The following is a 17,390-nucleotide window of genomic DNA, read 5'->3' as shown; positions in this document are numbered from 1 at the left end:
CTACTCCACTGCAGCTCATGCTTTGCACTTAAATGCCTGGTCATGCAGGTTGTGCTCAGGTTGAGAACGTTTATGCCTCGCTTCAGGCTCTGATTGCACAGAGTGCAAACCACTCATGTCTTGTCGTCAGCACATTGTCTGAAGAACTGCCACGCCAGGAAACTCCTTGGAGCTGGCTTTGGTGTGCTCGGTCCCTTGCTGCGGTGGGCAGTAGGAGGCGTACTGTCTAGAGGATGGCCGCTCCGCTTTTGCACCCTGCTCCCTCTTCTGCTGTGCTGGTGGCTCTGTGCGACCACCACCTCTTCCTCTGAACTACACAGGTCACTCGCATAACCTTGATTCCAGGTGGGGTTGAGGACCTCATCGTCCTCCACATCATCTTCCACCCAGTCTTCACCCCTGCCTTCCTTGTCGGTCTGCACACTTTCGAAAGCCCCAGCAGTTGGCACCTGTGTTTCGTCATCATCCGAGACGTGCTGTGATGGTCCTCCCATGTACTCATCTTGAAAGTTAAGTGGTTGGGCATCAGTGCACTCAATCTCTTCCACTTCTGGGGCAGGGCTAGGTGGATGGCCCTGGGAAACCCTGCTAACAGAGTCATCAAAAAGCAGAAGAGACTGCTGCATGACTTGGGGCTCAGACTGCTTGGCTGATTTCCAAGGGGGTGAGGTGAAAGACTGATGGACATCGGCTGCAGGTGCCAACTGTGGTCTTTCAGCAGGAGACTGGGTGGGAGACAATGTGAAGGAACTGGATCCACTGTCAGCAACCCAATCTACTATCGCCTGTACTTGTTCAGGCCTCACCATTCGTAGAGCCGCATTAGGCCCGACCAAATACCGCTGCAGATTCTGTCGACTACTCTCACCTGAGGAAGGGGTTTCACTTGTGCGTGTAGCTGGCACAGATCGACCACGTCCTATCCCTGCAACAGGAACTCCACCAGCAGCACCACGACCTGGGCCACGTCCCTTATTTGACGCTCTCCTCATATTTTTCGAATTTAGGATCTTGCCCTAAATGGGTGTTTAATTAATAGTAGAATAGAACGACAGTATGTAAAGGGTGTATCTCACACGGCCTGAACCAGTGTAGGCCTGAATTCAATATTGGTGCACCACCAAATGGCGGTATTTCAAATGCCTGAATCAGACCCCTGTATGTGGAGGGAGTATCTCACAGGGCCTGAACCAGTGTAGGCCTAAATTAAATATTTCTTTGCACAAAATGGATGCATTTCAAATGGCTGTATTTCAAATTCCTGAATCCAACCCCTGTATGTAGAGGGTGTATCTCACAGGGCCTGAACCAGTGTAGGCCTAAATTAAATGTTTCTTTGCACAAAATGGATGTATTTCAAATGGCTGTATTTCAAATTCCTGAATCAAACCCCTGTATGTATAGGTGGTATCTCACAGGGCCTAAACCAGTGTAGGCCTAAATTAAATATTTCTTTGCATAAAATGGATGTATTTCAAATGGCTGTATTTCAAATTCCTGAATCAAACCCCTGTATGTAGAGGGAGTATCTCACAGGGCATGAACTAGTGTAGGCCTAAATTAAATATTTCTTTGCATAAAATGGATGTATTTCAAATGGCTGTATTTCAAATGCCTGAATCAAACCCCTGTATGTAGAGGGAGTATCTCAAAGGGCATGAACCAGTGTAGGTCTAAATTAAATATTTCTTTGCACAAAATGGATGTATTTCAAATGGCTGTATTTCAAATGCCTGAATCAAACCCCTGTGTGTAGATGGGGTATCTCACAGGGCCTGAACCAATGTAGACTTGAATTCAATATTGGTGCACCTAATGGTGGAATTTAAAATCTCTGACTGTAACCCAAATGTATTAAGGGTGTATCTCACAATGACATCTGCATCAAAGGCTGCCAACTAAATTTTTTGTGCCCAAACGAGTGTTTGTTTAACAACTGAATTTGACAGCAGTATATAAGCCTGTAATTTCACACGTGCTGAGGCTGCAAGGCCTGAAAATAGTGTTTTTTGTCAAATAAGTGTGTTTTTCAAACCCCAGAAAATGATGGGTGTATTTCTAGCTTAAATTGCACACTGACTAATCCAGATGTTGTAGATTGCCAAAAAAGTGTTTTTTTGGTAACAGAATATGAAAGCTGTATATATTAAACTTGAATTTAACACTTGCAGATCAGGAAAATACAGTTTTTTGACAAAAAAGTGTGTTTTTCAAACCCCAGAAAATGATGGGTGTATTTCTAGCTTAAATTGCACACTGGCTAATCCAGATGTTGTAGATTGCCAAAAAAGTGTTTTTTTGGTAACAGAATATGAAAGCTGTATATATTAAACTTGAATTTAACACTTGCAGATCAGAAAAATACTGTTTTTTAAAAAAAAGTGTGTTTTTCAAACCCCTGAAAATGATGGTTGTATTTCTAGCTTAAATTGCACACTGACTAATCCAGATGTTGTAGATTGCCCCAAAAAAATTTTTTTCGTAACAGAATATGAAAGCTGTATATATTAAACTTGAATTTAACACTTGCAGATCAGGAAAATACAGTTTTTTGGCAAAAAAAAGTGTGTTTTTAAAACCCCAGAAAATGATGGGTGTATTTCTACCTTAAATTGCACACTGACTAATCCAGATGTTGTAGTTTGACAAAAAAAATGGTGATTTGCAATGTCCCAAAAGCTCAGATGCAGTGCTGGTGCACTGAGCTTGCATAAAATGTCCGCTGCCGCCGCCCTCCTGACTAACAGAATTATAAAAGTTAGTTTTTTTTGGTCAATGAGCTCAGGGCAGGGTAAAACGATTGTGTCCTGCACCCACACAACTATTTCTCTGTAGATCGCTGAGTTAGATTCTCTCCTATTCTCTCCCTGAAATCACAAGTCCAGCAGCATACTCTCCCTACACTTGTAACAGCAGAGTGACGTGCAGCGCTACGTGACTCAAGCTTATATAGATCCTGGGTCACATGCTGCTCTGGCCAATCACAGCCATGCCATTAGAAGGCATGGCTGTGATGGCTTCTAAGGTCAGACAGTTAACCGCTTGTTGATTGGCTGCTCTGCAGCCTTTCAAAAAGTGCCAAGAAAGCGCCGAACACCGAACCCAAATTTTTACTGAAATGTTCGGGTTCGGGTCCGGGGTCCAAAAATCCTAAAGTTCGGTACGAACCCGAACTTTACAGCGCTCAACCCTAACTGCCATTCATATTTCATTCAATCCAAACTAGTTTTCTAGTCTCTTTTGATGAAAACATTCAGTTTTAGGCTGGTTTCACACGGGCGTTGTGGGAAAAGGTGCGGGTGCGTTGCGGGAACATGCGTGATTTTTTCGCACGAGTGCCAAACATTGTAATGCGTTTTGCACACGCGTGAGAAAAATCGGCATGTTTGGTACCCAAACCCGAACTTCTTCACAGAAGTTCGGGTTTGGGTTAGGTGTTCTATAGATTGTATTATTTTCCCTTATAACATGGTTATAAGGGAAAATAATAGCATTCTGAATACAGAATGCTTAGTAAAATAGGGCTGGAGGGGTTAAAAAACAAACAATTTTTTTTTAACTCACCTTAATCCACTTGATCGCGCAGCCGGCATCTCTTCTGTCTTCTTCTTTGCTGTGCACAGGAATAGGACCTTTGATGACGTCACTGTGCTCATCACATGGTCCAATCACATGGTTCATCACCATGGTGAGGGACCATCTGATTGGATCATGTGATGTGACGTCACCACAGGTCCTTAGCCGGCAGCTCAACATTACAGAAGAAGACAGAGATCCGCAACTACGCGATCAAGTGGACTCGGTGAGTTAACTTTTTTTTATTTTTAACCCCTCCATCACTATTTTACTTTGATTCTGCATTCAGAATGCTATTATTTTCCCATGTTATAAGGGAAAATAATACAGATCGGGTTCCCAGCCCGATCGTCACCTAGAAACCATGCGTGAAAATCGCACCGCATCTGCACTTGCTTGCGGATGCTTGCGGTTTTCACGCGGCCCCATTCACTTCTATGGGGCCTGCGTTACGTGAAAAACGCAGAATATAGAGCATGCTGCGATTTTCACGCAACGCACAAGTGATGCATGAAAATCACAGCTCATGTTCACAGCCCCATAGAAACGAATGGGTCAGGATTCAGTGCGAGTGCAATGCGTTCAACTCACGCATTGCACCCACGTGGAATACCCACCCGTGTGAAAGGGGCCTTAGTCTTATTTGACCAGCGAACCTTTTTCTATGTCTTTGGGGAGCCTGTCACAGCTTTCTTGCATCGAAATCAAAACAGGTTTTCATTAGGCAAGGGCTTAATTCTGCCCACTCTTCTGTAGAGCCCCACTCTACAATTTATAGTCCTATGGGTAGATACTTTCATCTCCACTGTGGATCTTTTTGAGCTCTTTCAGTGTTATCTTTGGTGTCTTTGTTGAATCTTTGACTAATGCCCTCCTCTGTGAGCTTCACTGGGTGGTCTTCTCTTGTCAGATTTGTAGTTATGCCATATTCTTTCCATTTTGTTTTAATGTATTTAATGGTGATCTGTGGGATGTTCAGAATTTGGGATGTTTTTTTTTTTTATAAATCAATCCTGATCTTTATTTCTCCATAACCTGGACTCTACCTTGTTTGGAGAACTCCTTGGTCTTCATGCTGCTTGCTTAGCAGTGCTGCAGACTCGGAGGCCTTTCTGACAGATGTGACAGATCTTGTGACACTTTGATTGCATATGGGGAGGAGAACTTAATTAATAGTGACTTTGGAAGATAATAGGTTGTACTAGACCTTATTTAGGGATTTCATATTAAAGGGGGTGAATACATTTGCTCTCACAATTTTCAGTTGATTATTATTAACCAAGGTATTTTTTTATTCCTTTTTAACAATTTGGACTATTTTGTCAGGTCCATTACATAAAATCTAAATTTATAATTCACTTTACTTCCAGATTGTAATGCAACCCTAAATAAACTTAAAGTGGTTTTACAATATCAGAATATTGATGGTCTATCCTCCAGATAGGCCATCAATATTGTATTGGTGGGGTCCAGCTCTCTGCACCCCACCAATCAGCTGTTTGCTGCGGTACTTATGATTGCTGTAGTTTCTTCATTGCTTACATAGGTCTTTCTACATGCATGCTGTCGAATTAGTAGCAGCTGTGCAGTATATAACAGCTTTGTCCCTATTAAGTGAAAAGGATGAAGCTACAATACCCTGCACCAGGGCTGCCGTCAGCACCCAGCATACCTGGGCAAGTGCCTGGGCAGCACTGCCAATTAGGCGATGTGAGGGCAGCAGCGATGGAAGCAGGACTGTGGGAAATGAGTGCTTCCATTGTGGAAGTTGGATGGTGTGGCGGAGCAGGAGAGAGGCATCTCCCTTCCCCATTCCTCTGATAGGCTGCAGACACTAGGCCTTTAAGAGGCCAGCGCAGGCAGCGCAATGAGGTCACAGTGCGTACAGCGCCAGAAGAGGCCTGCATCGCATCCCTGCCAGAAGCATGGAGTTAAGTGTTAGTGTTGTTGTTTTTTTATTCGGCATGATTTTTTTGGGCACATATTAGGGGGCATTTTTCTGCTGTCACATTATAAGGAGAATTATTATTACTGGGGGCATTATGGTGAGCTTTATTATTGAATAAAAAGCAATCCAAAAGGTGTGTGTATGCAAAAATGGTAAAAACTACAGCTCGTCCCTTATGCTGCTAGCACCAGCTGGGAAAAGCACAACTCAGCTCATTGTAGTTAGATCATACAAGACCTTGATCAAAAATAAGGCAATTTCAATGTGCATGCCAGCTTTACTTTCAAGATCACAGTGACTTATTATTTGCAGATCTGTGGTGCTAATAAATCTAATGTGGTAAATCTTTGTTTCCATTTTTGATCTAGTAGGGCTAATCACATTCATTCACCGCAAACATGTGGATTTTCTGGATATCTGCCATTTACTTGATCAGCAGCATATTGTACAGCAGTGGAGGAATCCTACCTCAGACAGGTAATGCACCAATATTGCCTAATATACATGCTTCACTCAATATAGGGGCATATATAGGGTTGTACAGGAGTCATAAAAACATGTCTGCTTTCTTCCAAAAACAGTGTCATACCTTTTCACAGGTTGTGTGTAGTATTGTTGGTTTGTCCCACTCACATTAATGGAACTGAGCAGCAATACTGGGCACAGCCTATGGACAGGTCTGCTGCTATTCCTGGGGGTAAAAGGGCAGCCATGTTTTTCTGAACCTGTACAACCTTTTAAGACACTATTATGCTCACTTATGTCTATTCTATATTTCTGCTTCGGCTTGTGTTTATCTAAAGTGGCATGCAAAAGTTTGGGCATGCCTGATCAAAATTACTGTTACTGTATGATGCAATTTGACAATGTTACATCCCATGTCACCACCCAACTCAAGGTTCTCTCAAAGTCTCTCAATGGTCTAAAAAGACTCCTTAAAGGGAGTCTGTCATCAAAGTTTCACCTTTTTAACCCTTCCCATAGCTTTCTAGCAGCCTTACAGTTAATAAAAACGTTACCTTTATGAGCATTCCTGGACTTATAAAACCGGCAAAAAACAACTTAGTAGCATATGCAAATGAGGGCTTGCAAGTGCCCAGGGGCGGTGTTACCCTCGTAGGTGCCCAGCTAGCTCAGCCTTATCGTCGCTTCCCCCCGCCCATTCTTTCCCTCTGACTGCCCATCCTTTCCCTCTGACCGCCCATCTACTTACTTCTTGTTTCACCGAGATCCAGCGCCTGTGCACTCAGTCCGTCGGCCGGCGCATGCGCACTGCAATGCCCATTCCTTGTATGGCATCACAGTAATTAATGCGCATGCGCCGGCTAACGGCACGAAGCCGGAACATGCGCATTAATTACTGTGATGCCGTACAAGGAATGGCCGACGGACTGAGTGCGCAGGCGCGGGATCTCGGCGAAACAAGAAGTAAGTAGATGGGCGGTCAGAGGGAAAGAATGGGCGGGGGAAGCGACAATAAGGCTGAGCTAGCTGGGCACCTACGAGGGTAACGCCGCCCCTGGGCACTTGCGAGCCCTCATTTGCATTTGCTACTAAGTTGTTTTTTGCCGGTTTTATAAGTCCAGGATTGCTCATAAAGGTAACGTTTTTATTAACTGTAAGGCTGCTAGAAAGCTATGGGAAGGGATAAAAAGGTGAAACTTTGATGACAGACTCCCTTTAACTTTAAAGAGGTTGTCTTACTTCAGCAAATGGCATTTATCATGTCCACAAAGTTAATACAAGGCACTTACTAATGTACGTTTCCTTGTACAAACTTTGGAAATGTATTAAAAATTTAGCAAATCAAATGCTAATAGCTTAAATGATTCACATTTATCTCCTACACTACCTCTCTTCACATTTGCAGCCGGCAGAAAAACAGAAAGCAGATTTAATGGGTCATAAAAGAACATAACATATCTGTTGTATCCGTCATGGATCTTGTAAAACAGAAGCAATGACGACATTGTGAACAGAGCCAAGCTGTTTATCACATAAGCACATATCTATCAAAGGAAAGAATTCTCTATGTCCCAATTTAGAGGAAAAATTCTGTAAAGCAGAATGTGAACAGGCAAAATTCTGAATGTTCTCCATAAAATTTGTAAAGTAGCCAGAAACTCTTTAAATTCATTCAGGCAGGAAAAATCCACCGCCTGCTCAGCGGTCTATTACTTTGATCAGTGGAGCGCTACTGGTAGGGGGCGTGGCAGCTGTACACACCTCTACTCCCTATTGGTCTGCTCCTCTTTTCGTGTCAGCTGAAGGAAGGAACTTCCCCTTTATATACCCACATTCTTGCTGCCGTGTGCGGCCATCCTAGCGCCAGCAGTTGACCATAGAGCATAAGTAGTACACTGCTTCTACATACTGTATACCACACGTATCTCCATCTCCTGATGATGCACCCATTGTAGAACTAGCAGTGTGGGCTTGCTTAGTTCAGATCACAGTAAAAATGGGGGCTGTATTAGTTTAGTACGCAACTGCACCGCCAAGCTGTAAGCTGAGGCAGTCTGAGACAGATTTTGTCCAGACGAATCTCAGCAAATTTTCCTATGGGCAGCCTAATATTTGCTGGCTCCCATTATAGTCAATGTATATATGGTGAGCTTAGGTAGCCTGATCCTCTGCCGGATCAGGCTACCGAATTCCAAGCACAACTGTGAACGTGAAAGAGGGGAGCCTGTGGATCCTGGCCTTTACCAGCTGCCCTGGTCAGCTGTGCTGTTAATATTGATGCTGCCTGTATGGCTCATAAACAATGCAACTTTAATTGGTTCAGGCACACTGACAAGGTTAATCACCCCCAAGAAGAAGTGTAAAAGTAGGGGGTGACTGTGGTTTAGTGGTTATTTCTGGTATGTGCAAATAGATAATACAAGACCACTATCGCCCCCACTGTTTCTCGCTGTGGATAATAGGTAGACAAACTACAGATAAAATCCATGCGGAAACTGACCTACAGTTCCGATTTTAAAGTTTTTTTCTGAGTGTTTAATACAGATGGCCTATCCTCAGTATCTGATTGGTGGGTGTCCAACTCCAGTGACTCAAACAGAAGACCAGAAGATCCACAGAAGGTTACTTAAAGTGATTCTTAGAGACTTTAATATTGATGACCTATCCTCAGGATAGGTCATCAATATGTGATCGATGGGGGTCTGACTCCCAGGACCCCCACAGTCAACTGTTTGAAGAGGCCATGATATTCTGGTGAGCACTGCGGTCTCCTCACAGCTCATCAAGCACAGCACTGTATATTGTATAGCAGCTGTGCTTGGTATTGCAGCTCAGGCCTTCTTACTTGAATGGGACGGAGCTGCACCTAGGCCACTATATTCAAGAACATGACTTTACTGGCCTAGGAAGAGGCCCCAGCAGCCTCTTCAAACTGCTGATCAGACTGGGTGCTTGGAGTCTGACCCCCACCGATCAGATTGTGATCATCACAATATTAATATCAAAATCTCGGACAACCCCTTTAATGAAGAACTGTAGGCCTTTATATAAATATCTGTTGAACGACTAACTAAGGTAACTAAGGAGGCTGAGAGAACAGTCACAGATACACTGCAGTTGAAGGAGTCATTTTTTTTCTAACACCACCCAAGTCCATGAGCTGTGTCTGGTAATGCAGTTCAGTCAAACACACGTTGTACCAAAAGAAAATATTTCGGCTCAATCACCAGTCTATTGTGAGTGCGTTGAAAAGTTGTCCTTTATGAGTATATAAATATATATAAATAGATGCAGTTAATTATCTATTGTGACAGATGAGAGATTTGGGTCTTGAATTTACATCCTTCACTCTTTATGGACAGCTTCTTCCTTATTATGTGTAATGAAAATTTATCTTCTACCATTTTATTTGCAATTTTATTGTATTGTTAACATGCCTTTTATGGGTCGTCTCAATTGTATTCAGAGTTATCCAAATAACAATTCCCTAATATAATGATATCATCAGAAAATATTTTTGTACATTTGGCAGATATTTGCTAATGTAACAGAATATACTCATTAAAAGGAAATCTGTCAGATGTTTTGAGCATGCTAAACCATTGACAGCACAAGGTTTGGGCTTGGGTGAGCCGTACAAAAATACCTTTTTTGAAGCTTTTCTCATCAGAAGCAGTGTGATTATGAAGTTTTTTGGGGCTTCACCGTGATACACTCTCTACATTGAGCTGCTTCACAGACCCTCCCCTCTGCTCTGAGTGACAGCTGTAGCATCCAACTAGGAGACCACTGCAGCTGAGGGGAGGGACTGTGTAGCAGGTCAATGCAGAAAGCACTTCACAGTGAAGCCTGTCCTGATGAGAAAAGTTCTACAAGAGGTAAGTTTTTACTGCTCTCTCAAGCCCCTACCTAATGCTGTCAGCAGTTTAGCATGGTCAAAAGTGCTGCTGACAGACTCCCTTTCTCAGGGAAGTTACAGGACATTTGAATATTACCATTCTTTATAGATTCCAATGACTATTATTCATTATAATTTTCTAATGCTTTGGAAGTCAATGACTACAGTATGTGCTACAGTATGTGTAATACTATAATATGAAGGACATGAGTGACGAGAGCATGGGTGCTTTTGAACATTTGATGTGGCAAAATAGCTTTAGGGTTAAATGGACATCAATATGAGGACTTATATACAGTACAACTTTTTGGTACATATAAAGCAGATTGCAGAGATCTACTTGTGCTACATTTATATACAATGAAGTATGGCTCAGACATAGATACTTGTTAGAAACTGATACTGCTTAAAGGGGTTATCCCATCTTAGACAATGGGGGCATATCGCTAGGATATGCCCCCATTGTCTGATAGGTGCGGGTACCACCTCTGGGACCCACACCTACAAGGAGAACGGAGCCGGGGAGAGTTGTGGCTGGAGGACCCCGGGGTCCGTCTTCCACCAGGCGCAGCTCTCCGCCTCTCCCATTGAAGCACACTGCGCATGCGCGGCCACCGATCCCATTCATTTCTATGGGGCCGATGGAATTAGACGAGCCAGCGCTCGGCTATTTTCGGCGGCTCCATAGAAATGAATAGAAGGTGGCTGAGCATGCGCGGTGCTCCCTCCTCAAATTTCTCCACTCCGTTTTCCTTGCAGGTGCGGGTCCCAGAGGTGGGGGCATATGGGGGCATATCCTAGCGATATGCCCCCATTGTCTAAGATAAGATAACCCTTTTAAGGTATTTTCTACTATATACAGAATTTGTATATCATACAAGATTAGGAAATAATGAGACATTTGACTGTGGTATTTTACAGATAATCAGTGCCCAAACTTACAAAGCGAAGGAATCAGCACAGTAGGAGATGGAAATGAAAACAACACAGGTATGTAGAAAATAAAATTTGCACCTCTTCCATATTTTGGACCCACTCCTGGTTTAGGGTTACAAATATTGATGTAACATACTGAACTAATATTGGCGTGTGAAAGTGGCCTAAGCTTTTAGGCTGGCGCTACTTTGCAACTTTGGCTGCTATAAGCGTTGTGCAACCAAAGGATGTGACTGCAACTCTAGATTTTTTTTTTGTAATTATGGGGTCGTGGTCACAGCAAATTGCCAGTCGGTCTTTGGTTGCATGAGTTGTGGCCAAAGTCTGGGGTAGCCTCAATTTTAATGTACAGAGAAAGTAATATGTTTGAGATGATAAAATAACCTCTTAGGTGAGAATAACATATGCAAGCTTCAACAATTATGTAGGAGAACTCTCATTAACAGCTCAACATAATAATCAGTAGGCATGTGAGAAGATACTCTAAATACTGGGCTTCATAAACTGAGATATGCTGGGAATTCAATCAAGAAATCAAAATAATGATAATCATGTGCTATACTGCATATGTATGTAAGGCTACTTTCACACTCGCGTTTTGTGCGGATCCGTCATGGATCTGCACAGACGGATCCGTTCAGATAATACAACCGCCTGCATCCGTTATGAATGGATCCGCTTGTATTATCTTTAACATAGCCAAGACAGATCCGTCTTGAACACCATTGAAAGTCAATGGAGGACGATTCAGTTTTCTATTGTGCCAGATTAATTTGTGTCATAGAAAACGGATCCGTCCCCATTGACTTACATTGTGTGTCAGGACGGATCTGTTTGACTCAGTTTCGTCAGACGGACGCCAAAAAGTTGCAAGCAGTGTTTTGGTGTCCGCCTCCAAAGCAGAATGGAGACTGAACGGAGGCAAACTGATGCATTCTGAGCGGATCCTTCTCCATTCAGAATGCATTAGGGTAAAACTGATCCGTTTTGGACCGCTTGTGAGAGCCCTGAACGGATCTCACAAACGGAAAGCCAAAACGTCAGTGTGAAAGTAGACTAATACACAAACTGTAAAGCTCATAATTGATTTATGAAAATGTGCCATCTCTAAAGTGCCACAAAGGCATAGAAAAAATTACAAAAAAATACAGAACACTCAGGATATCCCAAGAATAATAAAGGACTTTACCCTTGGAGATGAATGTTGTATCCACAATCAGTGCAGAGTTCAAAAATCTAAAGCTGACAAACCAGTAGCTTCATAAGGAGATCTCCCTTTTATAGTTGTTATATGATTTTACATTGAAACTGATGACCTGGTCAAGCAGATACATTTTTTTATAAAGGGCTCAGAGTCATAAATAAGAAATAACACTCACCTCACTGCTCCCTGTGGCTCCATTCCACCACTTACAGGGTCTACGCTGGTTTCTACTTTCTGGTCCTGTGTCCACACACAGGAAATGTCAGGGAATGCCTGCTCAGTCAATCAATGGAGTCCCAGGACGTAGAGACCAGTGGAGTCCTTGTGACCATCAGTAAAGGAGCAGTGTTGGATCAGTGTGCTGAAAAATAAGGTTAAGGCCTCATGCACACGGCCGTTCACCGGCAGTGGCCGTATTGCGGCTCGCAAACGGCGGGTCGGCAATCCACGTCCGCCGGCCGTGTGCACCCCGCATCCCCGATGCGGACCCATTCGCTTGAATGGGTCCGCAATTCCGGAGACGCGGAACGGAGTCACGGAACATCGGAAGCCCTACGGAGTGCTTCTGTGGTGTTTCTTTCCGTTGTTCCGGCATGTCGTTTTTTTTGCGGTGCGGACTGACCACGGACCCATTCAAGTTGAATGGGTCCGGCCCGCTGCATGGATGTTGCCCGCGCAACGGCCGTGTGCATGAGGTCTAAGACATAAAAATTACTCTTTCTCCACAAAACATGCTTTTACAGTCCAAAATTAGTAAAATATGAGATAATCTATACAAATCTTTTTAATAATGTTATTTATACTGCACTGTTGATGCAATAAAAAAGCCATGTAATGATAGCGGTTTTACTATTTAAAAAGTTATGTGTCCTGGAATTCTGTGTAAAATTGCTGTCTCATAAAGGCCTAACAATGAACTAGCAATATTTTCATGCAACTGTAGGGTGGGCCCCCAAAGTCACTTCCACTGGTGGGCCCTACGGTTCCCAGTCTGACACTGGTTGAGCCCCTGTATTTTTCAATGTGCCTCAGTGTGAAAATCAGATATATGGCAGAAGAGCCCATACAATTCTATGAGTGCTGTATTACAGATATGTAGATGAAGATCTTAAATACAAAATTAGGCATGAATTACAATACATTAACAAAATTAGCATAACCCATCTTTTATTTTCATGCTGTACAAGGTTTGAAGATTGGGCCCTTTGCTAAGGATTAGTGATGTCACAGCACTGTTATATTCAAGCGGTTGTCTGTTAGTAAAGTGAAATGAAACTTCTTCAATAACAGCCTTAGATAGGCGCCTGGTTCCATAGTTTTTTCACAGTCTTGGATAACAGGCAGGTACATAGGACCATTCAGTTCACTGCTGGTAAATGATGAGACCTAGCCAGCTGGACTCCATTTTCAAAGAGGCTCGGATTCACTGAGCTTGGAAATCCTGCTGACTCCTTCTACTGTACTATCTGTAATTGGCGTTCATTACTTCGGAGGCAGATGGCATCTAGGGTTCTTTTCTACTTGCCAGCAGGAAGCCCTACTTCAGCTTACGATTAAGGAAAAGGAATGCCCACTGACATTAAATACCAGCATCTTGCTTTGCTGCCAGTCATATATCCTGCTCATGTATAGTGGCAGTTGACATTTCTTATGAAGGCAGAGAGTCTGAAGGAGATTTATCATTTCCTCTGTATAATATTACAATCTGACCAGCATTAGGCCTCATGCACACGACCGTTTTTTTTGCGGTCTGCAAAAACGGGTTCCGTAGTTCCGTGATCCGTGTCCGTTTTTTCCTCTGTGGGTCTTCCTTGATTTTTGGAGGATCCACGGACATGAAGGAAAAAGTCATTTTGGTGTCCACCTGGCCGTGCGGAGCCAAACGGATCTGTCCTGACTTACAATGCAAGTCAATGGGGACGGATCCGTTTGATGTTGACACAATATGGTGCAATTGCAAACAGATCAGTCCCCCATTGACTTTCAATGTAAAGTCAGGAGTCCCTATTATACCATCGGATCGGAGTTTTCTCCAATCCGATGGTATATTTTAACTTGAAGCGTCCCCATCACCATGGGAACGCCTCTATGTTAGAATATACCATCGGATTTGAGTTATATCGTGAAAACTCAGATCTGACAGTATATTCTAACACAGAGGCATTCCCATAGTGATGGGGACGCTTCAAGTTAGAATATACTAAGAACTGTGTACTTGACTGCCCCCTGCTGCCTGGCAGCACCCGATCTCTTACAGGGGGCTGTGATCCGCACAATTAACCCCTCAGGTGCCGCCAGACAGGAGGGGGCAGACCCCCCTCCCTCCCCAGTTTTAAATTCATTGGTGGCCAGTGCGGCCCCTTTCCCTCCCCTGTATTTAACTCATTGGTGGCCAGTGCGGCCCCCCTCCCTCCCTGTATTTAACTCATTGGTGGCCAGTGCGGCCCCCCTCCCTCCCCTGTATTACATTCATTGGTGGCCAGTGCGGCCCCCCCCTCCCTCCCTCCCCTGTATTGCATTCATTGGTGGCCAGTGCGGCCCCCCCTCTCCCCCCTCCTAATTAAAATCCCCCCCATCATTGGTGGCAGCGGAGAGTTCCGATCGGAGTCCCAGTTTAATCGCTGGGGCTCCGATCGGTAACCATGGCAACCAGGACGCTACTGCAGTCCTGGCTGCCATGGTTAATTAGCAATTTTAGAAGCATTATACTTACCTTCGCTGTTTGTGGCCAGCTGGGCGCTCCTCCTACTGGTAAGTGACAGGTCTGTGCCGGGCATTGCTTATAGCACAGACCTTTCACTTACCAGTAGGAGGAGCGCCCGGCCGGTCACAGACAGCACAGGTAAGTATAATGCTTCTAAAATTGCTAAGTAACCATGGCAGCCAGGACTGCAGTAGCATCCTGGTTGCCATGGTTACCGATCGGAGTCCCAGCGATTAAACTGGGACTCCGATCGGAACTCTCCGCTGCCACCAATGATGGTGGGGGGATTTTAATTAGGAGGGGGGGAGAGGGGGGCCGCACTGGCCACCAATGAATGTAATACAGGGGAGGGAGGGGGGGCCGCACTGGCCACCAATGAATGTAATAAAGGGGAAGGAGGGGGGCCGCACTGGCCATCAATGAATGTAATACAGGGGAGGGAGGGAGGGGGGGCCGCACTGGCCACCAATGAATTTAAAACTGGGGAGGAAGGGTGGTCTTCCCCCTCCTGCCTGGCAGCACCTGATCTCTTACAGGGGGCTATGATACGCACAATTAACCCCTCAGGTGTGGCACCTGAGGGGTTAATTGTGCGGATCACAGCCCCCTGTAAGAGATCGGGTGCTGCCAGGCAGCAGGGGGCAGTCATGTACACAGTTCTTAGTATATTCCAACTTGAAGCGTCCCCATCACTATGGGATCGCCTCTGTGTTAGAATATACTGTCGGATCTGAGTTTTCACGAAGTGAAAACTCAGATCTAAATAAGCTTTTATGCAGACGGATCTGCGGATCCGTCTGTGTGAAAGTAGCCTACGGACACGGATCACGGACGCGGATGACAATCTTGTGTGCATCCGTGTTTTTTCACGGACCCATTGACTTGAATGGGTCCGTGAACCGTTGTCCGTCAAAAAAATTGGACAGGTCATATTTTTTTGACGGACAGGAAACACGAACCACGGATGCGGATGAAAAACAGGGCATTTTCCGAGTTTTCAACAGACCCATTGAAAGTCAATTGGTCCGAAGAAAATCACAGAAAACGGAACAACGGACACGGATGCACACAACGGTCGTGTGCATGAGGCCTTAGTCTGTGATCCACCTATTTCTATGGGCCTTGGCCACAGATTGACATAACAGTTGGTACATCACATTTTGCAGATCTGTTGAGGACAGATATTTAGAATGAAGTCTTTATTTGGAACAGTTTAATATGTTAGGAATTGTGTTACAAACTGTTTGCTACTATAAACCTATTACCTAAATGTTACAAACAACAACAAATTCCTTGCTGCCTCGCAGCTAGGCAACTGCCTTACACCTGAATTTTATTCATTTCATCAACTTGCTTTGCCTCCTTAATTTACATAGTAACATAGTACATAAGGCCGAAAAAAGACATTTGTTCATCCAGTTCGGCCTGTCATCCTGCAGGTTGATCCAGAGGAAGGCAAAAAAAAACTGTGAGGTAGAAGCCAATTTTCCCCACTTTAGGAGAATAAAAAATTCCTTCCGGACTCCATTCAGGCAATCAGAATAACTCCCTGGATCAACGACCCCTCTCTAGTAGCTATAGCCTGTAATATTATTACGCTCCAGAAACACATCCAGGCCCCTCTTGAATTCCTTTATTGTACTTACCATCACCACCTCCTCAGGCAGAGAGTTCCATAGTCTCACTGCTCTTACCGTAAAGAATCCTTTTCTATGTTTGTGTACAAACCTTCTTTCCTCCAGACGCAGAGGATGTCCCCTCGTCACAGTCACAGTCCTGGGGATAAATAGATGATGGGATAGTTCGCTGTACTGACCCCATATATATTTATACATATTAATTAGATCTCCCCTCAGTCGTCTTTTTTCTAAAGTGAATAACTCTAATTTTGATAATCTTTCAGGGTACTGTAGTTGCCCCATTCCAGTTATTACTTTAGTTGCCCTCCTCTCGACTCTCTCCAGCTCTGCTATGTCTGCCTTGTTTACAGGAGCCCAGAACTGTACACAGTACTCCATGTGTGGTCTGACTAGCGATTTGTAAAGTGGTAGGACTATGTTCTTATCACGGGCATCTATGCCCCTTTTGATGTAACCCATTATCTTATTGGCCTTGGCAGCAGCTGCCTGACACTGGTTTTTGCAGCAAAGTTTGCTGTTTATTAAAATTCCTAGATCCTTTTCCATGTCAGTGTTATCGAGTGTTTTACCATTTAGTATGCAGGGGTGACTTGCATTATTCCTTCCCATGTGCATAACTTTACATTTGTCAGTGTAAAACCTCATCTGCCACTTATCTGCCCAAGCCTCCAATCTATCCAGATCCCTCTGTAGTAGTATACTGTCCTCTTCAGTGTAAATTACTTTACACAGTTTAGTGTCATCTGCGAAAATTGATACTTTACTATGCAAGCCTTCTATAAGATCATTAATAAATATATTGAAGAGAATAGGGCCCAATACTGACCCCTGAGGTACCCAACTAGTGACAGTGACCCAATCTGAGTGTGTACCATTAATAACTACCCCCTGTTCTCTATCATTGAGCCAGTTACTTACCCATATACAGACGTTTTCTCCCAGTCCGAGCATTCTCATTTTATATACTAACCTTTTATGTGGTACAGTGTCAAATGCTTTGGAGAAGTCCAGATATACGA

General features: G+C 43.9%; 1 protein-coding gene across 8 annotated transcripts in view; it reads left to right on the top strand.

The window, feature by feature from the left end:
* COL16A1 (collagen type XVI alpha 1 chain) overlaps positions 1-17,390 on the top strand; it is a 237,183-nt gene that overhangs the window by 18,996 nt on the left and 200,797 nt on the right. For 6 of the 8 annotated variants that reach the window (XM_040424542.1, XM_040424541.1, XM_040424539.1 and 3 more), the window contains exons 2-3: positions 5,896-6,001; positions 10,809-10,877. In XM_040424542.1, coding sequence (XP_040280476.1) covers positions 5,923-6,001; positions 10,809-10,877 — 148 coding nt within the window. In that variant the 5' untranslated portion in view covers positions 5,896-5,922. Of the gene's footprint in view, positions 1-5,892; positions 6,002-10,808; positions 10,878-17,390 lie in introns of all 8 variants that reach the window. The other 2 variants (XM_040424536.1, XM_040424535.1) reach the window with 1 other exon arrangement.

Source organism: Bufo bufo, chromosome 3 (genome assembly GCF_905171765.1).
Source record: "Bufo bufo chromosome 3, aBufBuf1.1, whole genome shotgun sequence".
NCBI lineage: Eukaryota > Metazoa > Chordata > Amphibia > Anura > Bufonidae > Bufo > Bufo bufo.
Note: the sequence above shows the minus strand (reverse complement) of the source record. Positions and strands in the feature narration are given on the sequence as shown.